This window comes from Styela clava, chromosome 7 (assembly GCF_964204865.1).
Source record: "Styela clava chromosome 7, kaStyClav1.hap1.2, whole genome shotgun sequence".
In the NCBI taxonomy this organism is placed as follows: domain Eukaryota; kingdom Metazoa; phylum Chordata; class Ascidiacea; order Stolidobranchia; family Styelidae; genus Styela; species Styela clava.
In genome coordinates, this window is record NC_135256.1 from 7,598,429 (window position 1) to 7,608,175 (window position 9,747).

The 9,747-nt window shown below is 43.8% G+C and overlaps 1 protein-coding gene across 1 annotated transcript in view; it reads right to left on the bottom strand.

The window, feature by feature from the left end:
- Positions 1 to 6,191: 6,191 nt before the first annotated feature.
- Positions 6,192 to 9,747, bottom strand: part of LOC144425256 (histone H5-like) — a 321,238-nt gene continuing 317,682 nt past the window's right edge. The window contains exon 2 of the mRNA XM_078114801.1: positions 6,192 to 7,535. Coding sequence (XP_077970927.1) covers positions 6,321 to 6,842 — 522 coding nt within the window. The 5' untranslated portion in view covers positions 6,843 to 7,535 and the 3' untranslated portion in view covers positions 6,192 to 6,320. The remainder of the gene's footprint in view (positions 7,536 to 9,747) is intronic.

A 9,747-nucleotide genomic window follows, 5' to 3' on the forward strand; every position in this document is an offset into this window, starting at 1 on the left:
ATCCAACGAACGTTTCGGCTCTTTTTAGAGCCACCCATGCCATTGTCAGAACTGGGGTTGTTTCATTAATTTTGAAGTTTCACACTTGACCATTATATTTAGATATATATCGTCGACTTGCTCGTGGACTCAGGCAATTTTACGCCTTGCTTGCTATCGCTTCGAAAGCGTCCGCCCCACATTTCCCGCTCTTTCGTAACAGGCGTTTTCTTGCTCGTGGACTAGAGGCATTTTGACGCCTTGCTTGCTATCGCTTCGAGAGCGTCCGCTCACATTTCTTTATCGTGGACCGGGGCAATTTTTCGCCTTGCTATCGCTTCGAGAGCGTCCGCTCACATTTTTCCCGCCCTTCGACTCATTTATTGTTCGTTCGTCAATCGGTCCGCGCGAAATATATTTCCCGCCATTTTGTTAAAGCACGTGGCAAAGGGATCGAGGGCGTGTAGTTAGCCAATTGAATCTCGTAAAAGATCAGAGGTTTCGAGTGACGAACTCTTTGTGTATGATGTTCGGGTGGCTCTAAAAAGAGCCGTTTTATATCTCTGGCGATCCCACCTATGTCTGACTACTTCTTTTTGGCGGCGGTCTTTTTCACAGTCTTCTTTTTGGGGGCCGACTTTTTGGGAGTCTTTTTTGTCGCCTTCTTTGCGGCGGGCTTCTTCGCAACCTTCTTTACGGTGGCCTTTTTGGTTCCCGTAGCGGTTTTCTTAGCCTTGGGCTTCTTTGCGGCTGCCTTCTTCACGGGTGCAGTCTTCGGCTTCTTGGCTGCTGGCTTTTTCTTCTGTGCCGACGCAGTCTTATTTTTCTTTGGCGGTTCCTTTTTGGTAAGTCTGTAGCTTCTGGGTGCTTTTGGCAAATCCGTTTTAAGCGCGCCTTCGTCGACCAGACTTTTGAGGGCCCTCTTAAGGTGGATTTTCGCCTGATCTGATTTCACGCTGTAATTTGCTTCGACGTATTTCTTTATGGCGGCTCGCGAGGATCCATTTTTAGTGTGAGTAGCTTTCACGGCGGCCATTGCCATTTCCTTGTAGGATGGATGCGCTGCAGGCGCCCGCTTCTGAACGGTTTTCTTTGCGGCAGTAGACATGTTGCGATACGATTGTTCTGACCAGGTTATGTCGATTAAAATGTAACTCGTCGCCACCAGACGCTCTATGTTTAAGGACCTCGCGAGTCCAAGAGCGGACGCGCTCGAAACGCTATGCAACGTCGCGTCACCGAATAGCGTAACTTTTGAACAAATTTGTGCTTGTCTACTCGCACCAAAAGTAGTTTTGAGATCGAAGCTCGATGTTTTCCAGCAATACAATGGTGATGGAGTAAAGAACGCATATATACGCTTTATCCAGCACTTGTTTCTCGAATTCGGAAAGCGTCACAAACGTGATAACCGCTAAATAAAGTGAATTACGACACATCTTCGATTTCCTCGTTTTTGGCAATTGTACATACAACAAGACGGATTTTGTACTATTACCTGGCGATATCGCTTCAACTATTAAATATATTGTTGGCAACTGAAAGATACATGACAACAACATTATTGGGGCATTCCATGGACGCAAATTCACGAAAGCAAGAGCTTTTATCAGACATCTACTTCGCGGGAAAAAAAACTGACGCATTTTTTTATACAATTTCTTCGGTAGCTTTCCCCAAATCGAATATCGGTTATAGGTTCCTGACTTTTTATCCGCTCTACATATATACATATATAGAGAGAGAACAGTTGTAAGTATTTGGCATGCTCGTGAAGATTTCAAGTACGAGTGTTATTTAACTAAGCCAGAAGATTAACAAACTAATGGTTTTTCGTGACATCAGAAAGGCTAAAATAACAAAACAATGATATTTTTGGCAGCGTTTGTTGCCAGAAGCGCAACCATTGCAGAAAGTTTTTCCGCACTTTATCATATGGCAACATTCACAAAGCTCGGCAGAGAAATTCAATCGAATACCTGGAATTTCCACGATGCCACGTACAAGAAAGCAAAAATGGGAACACACGCGAGTCACATAGGTTCCAATTAAAATTTTCGCCATTCATTCGCCAAACCAATAAAACAAAGTTTATATATATAATCAAGACACACAAATACCTTCGGTATATTACTGAGTGGCGACGATGCGAACTTTTTGGGTCATTGGAGTATGTTGCCACCCAACCCAATCAAATGAGGTATAAAATATAAAACCGGCTCAGTACCAATTCCATCAACACATCCACTCTTGTTCGTTCATTATATATATATCATATCTTGTCTGGTTTCTTCTTTTTTTTCAATTTGGGATATTTGAAATTACTGTTTCATGGTGAAAGGTGCTATTCTGAGTTATGCTATCTAATTCATTCACTTTCTGTATTTGTATTGCATACAATTATGCAGATCATAGAAAAGTTCGGGACCAAATGGTTAGCATGCAGATACATATTATTCTAAAAATTTGCATATCTGGGAATGCAACAAGTGAAAGTGCACAAGTAAAAACATGTAATTCAAGGCGGTTATCACATTCCAGTTTAGTATCGATAACGCAAAATATTTTGCAAAGTCATAAATCTTCTTCAATTTGGGGCCATTCATTGTTAAATTGATGGTGGGTGAATATTTGTTTTTGTTATCACGGTGATAATTAAATATCATAGTGTGAGAATTTTTCTGGATTTGTCGGTAATTTGTAGGATTTCATTCTTTCTCTGGTATTTTGGAAATTACGTATATCTTTGCTGGAAAAGTTGAGTAAGTACATCAGAAGGTATTGAGTTTTTTTATATGTATCATCGGCGAAGAGTTTTACAAAAAGCCGAGGTACAATTTGCCACGTCATTGCTTTACACTAGAAACGGGGTTCGGGCCGAAAACACGTTGAGGATCTGAAGGAAAGTAGATAAATAACTCGACTTTGACCATCCCGATGGCAGAAATGGGTTCAAGTTTGCTGATGAATAATATTTTTGGCAGCCCACCAATCAAATATCTAAGACTTCAAAATAATATCTCTTGAGTTTGCGTGCTTTGCGATACCATGAACATGAGAGCTGTTACGCCTCCAAGTAGAATTTTGTCGACCCGGCTTTCAAATTCTTGTAAAGCCTGAATGATCCGACTCGCAGAATTGAATGGACGTGTACTCTTCTGTTAATTTCATAATTCTCTACATAATACTATCGTGAAATATAAAAGTGATAAGTTCGCATACGGTTCACGAACCAACTGCCGACCGTCACATACAAAGGCAGATGGATAGATGCGCGAACCAACCTAATATGTTCGACTCGGCTGTGACAAAACATTAAACTCGACAGTGTTTGAGTTGGTGGCACTGAAAAGTGCCGTTTATGTGATTTAATGTGGCGATCCGACTTAAGAACTCTTCGACGTCTTTTTTGGCAAAAGCACGGCCTGGATGTTGGGTAACACACCACCTTGGGCGATTGTGACTCCGCCCAGTAGCTTGTTCAGTTCTTCGTCGTTCCTAATAGCCAATTGCAGATGGCGAGGAATGATCCTGCTTTTCTTGTTGTCACGGGCAGCATTGCCTGCCAACTCGAGAACTTCAGCGCTCAAATATTCCAGAACTGCAGCGAGGTACACGGGTGCCCCTGCTCCAACACGCTGCGCGTAGTTTCCTTTGCGGAGCAGTCGGTGTACTCTGCCGACTGGAAATTGCAGCCCAGCGCGGGACGACCGGGTCTTAGACTTCGCCTTCGATTTGCCGCCTTTACCTCTTCCAGACATGTCTTTCGTTTTTTGTGCGTACGGTATTGAATGACGAGAGATCGCGCTCCAAGCGATATTTATACCTCGACAACGGTTCAGCGGTGAACAAAAAACAAACTAACATCGATCTTCTTCTCGAAACGCGACTCTCTCGCAGCCTCATTTACATACGCGCTTGTATATATAATTTTGTGAGACTCGATCACCTCATTCCGACAAAAAAGCAACATGCCGGCCACTAAAGGTAGCAAGAAAATGTCAAGCAAGAAACAGACGCCGAAGGGCGACAAAAAGAAGCGCAGAGCGAAGAGAAAAGAAAGCTTCAGCATCTACATTTACAAAGTACTGAAGCAGGTACACCCCGACACTGGAATTTCCAGCAAGGCAATGAGCATCATGAACTCGTTCGTCAACGATGTATTCGAAAGAATTGCCAGCGAATCGTCTCGATTGGCACACTACAACAAACGCTCAACCATCAGCAGTAGGGAAATCCAGACTGCTGTCCGTTTGCTTCTGCCAGGCGAACTCGCGAAACACGCTGTTTCCGAGGGAACAAAAGCCGTCACCAAATACACCAGCTCCAAGTAAGTCGTTTTCGCGGCTAACGAAACAAAAAACGGTCCTTATCAGGACCACCCACACTATATTGTACGAGAGTTATATAATATAAATATTGCGTCGCAAATTTTCACCCCAATGCGAACGAAGTATGTTCGCATACGACAGACATCGGGACTTTTGAGACCGGTACGCGTTTCACAGTCTTCCGGGAGAAAGACGTCGCGAACGGCGGCGTTTCTTGTGGAAAGAAGAAGTAATTTCGAGTCGACACAGTAGCCAACCAACAAGTAGTCAGTATTGGAAACGCAAACTCACTATTATTATCTGTTGGTATTAGCGCGAGTACAAACTCAAACTTCCAAAAAAACGTGGTGGCTCTAAAAAGAACCGCTGTCAGCAACACGCCCCTGATGCGTCGCAGTTTCGAGGCAACGACTCATATCTTCGTCTTAACTCAAATTAGTTCAATAATGTGGTGGCTCTGAAAAGAGCCGTTTGGTAATTAGTCGATGACGCCTAAGCACGTTCGCCTCTGATGCGTCGTGCCAGTTGAATGTCCTTGGGCATGATGGTGACACGCTTTGCGTGGATTGCGCACAGGTTAGTGTCTTCGAAGAGACCGACCAAGTAAGCTTCGCTCGCCTCTTGCAGCGCCATTACGGAGCTGCTTTGGAAGCGCAAGTCCGTTTTGAAGTCCTGAGCAATTTCCCGAACCAATCTCTGGAAAGGAAGCTTACGTATGAGCAACTCGGTCGATTTCTGGTATCGGCGAATTTCTCTCAAAGCGACTGTGCCTGGCCTGTATCGGTGAGGCTTCTTGACGCCGCCGGTCGCAGGTGCGCTCTTTCTCGCAGCCTTTGTGGCAAGCTGCTTGCGGGGAGCCTTACCCCCGGTGCTCTTTCGTGCGGTCTGCTTGGTTCTGGCCATTTTTTTTTTGTTCAACGATAGATACTCTCGCGTAACTGATTTAGAGCTCGAGCCTCAAGCGACTATATGTACCGACCGGGTAACGTCTTCTAATTGGCTAGACATCTTTTGCGCGCCATTTTTTCTCTCCTTTTCGACGACGGCCGCCCCGCGAGAGGTTATAGCTCGATAGCGCGTTTGGCAATTATCATTGTCAAAAAACGCAAACCCGTAAACAATGTCTGGACGAGGTAAAGGAGGAAAAGGTTTGGGAAAGGGGGGAGCAAAGCGTCATCGCAAAGTGTTGCGTGACAACATCCAGGGAATCACAAAGCCCGCAATCAGACGTTTGGCACGCAGAGGAGGTGTCAAACGTATATCGGGACTCATCTACGAGGAAACTAGAGGAGTTCTCAAAGTATTCTTGGAAAATGTTATCCGTGACGCCGTGACATACACCGAGCATGCCAAAAGAAAGACTGTTACAGCCTTGGACGTCGTGTACGCTCTGAAAAGACAAGGACGAACTCTCTACGGGTTCGGCGGTTAGATAGCTCATCCAACGAACGTTTCAACAACGGCTCTTTTTAGAGCCACCCATGCCATTGTCAGAACTGGGGTTGTTTCATTAATTTTGAAGTTTCACACTTGACCATTATATTTAGATATATATCGTCGACTTGCTCGTGGACTCAGGCAATTTTACGCCTTGCTTGCTATCGCTTCGAAAGCGTCCGCCCCACATTTCCCGCTCTTTCGTAACAGGCGTTTTCTTGCTCGTGGACTAGAGGCATTTTGACGCCTTGCTTGCTATCGCTTCGAGAGCGTCCGCTCACATTTCTTTATCGTGGACCGGGGCAATTTTTCGCCTTGCTATCGCTTCGAGAGCGTCCGCTCACATTTTTCCCGCCCTTCGACTCATTTATTGTTCGTTCGTCAATCGGTCCGCGCGAAATATATTTCCCGCCATTTTGTTAAAGCACGTGGCAAAGGGATCGAGGGCGTGTAGTTAGCCAATTGAATCTCGTAAAAGATCAGAGGTTTCGAGTGACGAACTCTTTGTGTATGATGTTCGGGTGGCTCTAAAAAGAGCCGTTTTATATCTCTGGCGATCCCACCTATGTCTGACTACTTCTTTTTGGCGGCGGTCTTTTTCACAGTCTTCTTTTTGGGGGCCGACTTTTTGGGAGTCTTTTTTGTCGCCTTCTTTGCGGCGGGCTTCTTCGCAACCTTCTTTACGGTGGCCTTTTTGGTTCCCGTAGCGGTTTTCTTAGCCTTGGGCTTCTTTGCGGCTGCCTTCTTCACGGGTGCAGTCTTCGGCTTCTTGGCTGCTGGCTTTTTCTTCTGTGCCGACGCAGTCTTATTTTTCTTTGGCGGTTCCTTTTTGGTAAGTCTGTAGCTTCTGGGTGCTTTTGGCAAATCCGTTTTAAGCGCGCCTTCGTCGACCAGACTTTTGAGGGCCCTCTTAAGGTGGATTTTCGCCTGATCTGATTTCACGCTGTAATTTGCTTCGACGTATTTCTTTATGGCGGCTCGCGAGGATCCATTTTTAGTGTGAGTAGCTTTCACGGCGGCCATTGCCATTTCCTTGTAGGATGGATGCGCTGCAGGCGCCCGCTTCTGAACGGTTTTCTTTGCGGCAGTAGACATGTTGCGATACGATTGTTCTGACCAGGTTATGTCGATTAAAATGTAACTCGTCGCCACCAGACGCTCTATGTTTAAGGACCTCGCGAGTCCAAGAGCGGACGCGCTCGAAACGCTATGCAACGTCGCGTCACCGAATAGCGTAACTTTTGAACAAATTTGTGCTTGTCTACTCGCACCAAAAGTAGTTTTGAGATCGAAGCTCGATGTTTTCCAGCAATACAATGGTGATGGAGTAAAGAACGCATATATACGCTTTATCCAGCACTTGTTTCTCGAATTCGGAAAGCGTCACAAACGTGATAACCGCTAAATAAAGTGAATTACGACACATCTTCGATTTCCTCGTTTTTGGCAATTGTACATACAACAAGACGGATTTTGTACTATTACCTGGCGATATCGCTTCAACTATTAAATATATTGTTGGCAACTGAAAGATACATGACAACAACATTATTGGGGCATTCCATGGACGCAAATTCACGAAAGCAAGAGCTTTTATCAGACATCTACTTCGCGGGAAAAAAAACTGACGCATTTTTTTATACAATTTCTTCGGTAGCTTTCCCCAAATCGAATATCGGTTATAGGTTCCTGACTTTTTATCCGCTCTACATATATACATATATAGAGAGAGAACAGTTGTAAGTATTTGGCATGCTCGTGAAGATTTCAAGTACGAGTGTTATTTAACTAAGCCAGAAGATTAACAAACTAATGGTTTTTCGTGACATCAGAAAGGCTAAAATAACAAAACAATGATATTTTTGGCAGCGTTTGTTGCCAGAAGCGCAACCATTGCAGAAAGTTTTTCCGCACTTTATCATATGGCAACATTCACAAAGCTCGGCAGAGAAATTCAATCGAATACCTGGAATTTCCACGATGCCACGTACAAGAAAGCAAAAATGGGAACACACGCGAGTCACATAGGTTCCAATTAAAATTTTCGCCATTCATTCGCCAAACCAATAAAACAAAGTTTATATATATAATCAAGACACACAAATACCTTCGGTATATTACTGAGTGGCGACGATGCGAACTTTTTGGGTCATTGGAGTATGTTGCCACCCAACCCAATCAAATGAGGTATAAAATATAAAACCGGCTCAGTACCAATTCCATCAACACATCCACTCTTGTTCGTTCATTATATATATATCATATCTTGTCTGGTTTCTTCTTTTTTTTCAATTTGGGATATTTGAAATTACTGTTTCATGGTGAAAGGTGCTATTCTGAGTTATGCTATCTAATTCATTCACTTTCTGTATTTGTATTGCATACAATTATGCAGATCATAGAAAAGTTCGGGACCAAATGGTTAGCATGCAGATACATATTATTCTAAAAATTTGCATATCTGGGAATGCAACAAGTGAAAGTGCACAAGTAAAAACATGTAATTCAAGGCGGTTATCACATTCCAGTTTAGTATCGATAACGCAAAATATTTTGCAAAGTCATAAATCTTCTTCAATTTGGGGCCATTCATTGTTAAATTGATGGTGGGTGAATATTTGTTTTTGTTATCACGGTGATAATTAAATATCATAGTGTGAGAATTTTTCTGGATTTGTCGGTAATTTGTAGGATTTCATTCTTTCTCTGGTATTTTGGAAATTACGTATATCTTTGCTGGAAAAGTTGAGTAAGTACATCAGAAGGTATTGAGTTTTTTTATATGTATCATCGGCGAAGAGTTTTACAAAAAGCCGAGGTACAATTTGCCACGTCATTGCTTTACACTAGAAACGGGGTTCGGGCCGAAAACACGTTGAGGATCTGAAGGAAAGTAGATAAATAACTCGACTTTGACCATCCCGATGGCAGAAATGGGTTCAAGTTTGCTGATGAATAATATTTTTGGCAGCCCACCAATCAAATATCTAAGACTTCAAAATAATATCTCTTGAGTTTGCGTGCTTTGCGATACCATGAACATGAGAGCTGTTACGCCTCCAAGTAGAATTTTGTCGACCCGGCTTTCAAATTCTTGTAAAGCCTGAATGATCCGACTCGCAGAATTGAATGGACGTGTACTCTTCTGTTAATTTCATAATTCTCTACATAATACTATCGTGAAATATAAAAGTGATAAGTTCGCATACGGTTCACGAACCAACTGCCGACCGTCACATACAAAGGCAGATGGATAGATGCGCGAACCAACCTAATATGTTCGACTCGGCTGTGACAAAACATTAAACTCGACAGTGTTTGAGTTGGTGGCACTGAAAAGTGCCGTTTATGTGATTTAATGTGGCGATCCGACTTAAGAACTCTTCGACGTCTTTTTTGGCAAAAGCACGGCCTGGATGTTGGGTAACACACCACCTTGGGCGATTGTGACTCCGCCCAGTAGCTTGTTCAGTTCTTCGTCGTTCCTAATAGCCAATTGCAGATGGCGAGGAATGATCCTGCTTTTCTTGTTGTCACGGGCAGCATTGCCTGCCAACTCGAGAACTTCAGCGCTCAAATATTCCAGAACTGCAGCGAGGTACACGGGTGCCCCTGCTCCAACACGCTGCGCGTAGTTTCCTTTGCGGAGCAGTCGGTGTACTCTGCCGACTGGAAATTGCAGCCCAGCGCGGGACGACCGGGTCTTAGACTTCGCCTTCGATTTGCCGCCTTTACCTCTTCCAGACATGTCTTTCGTTTTTTGTGCGTACGGTATTGAATGACGAGAGATCGCGCTCCAAGCGATATTTATACCTCGACAACGGTTCAGCGGTGAACAAAAAACAAACTAACATCGATCTTCTTCTCGAAACGCGACTCTCTCGCAGCCTCATTTACATACGCGCTTGTATATATAATTTTGTGAGACTCGATCACCTCATTCCGACAAAAAAGCAACATGCCGGCCACTAAAGGTAGCAAGAAAATGTCAAGCAAGAAA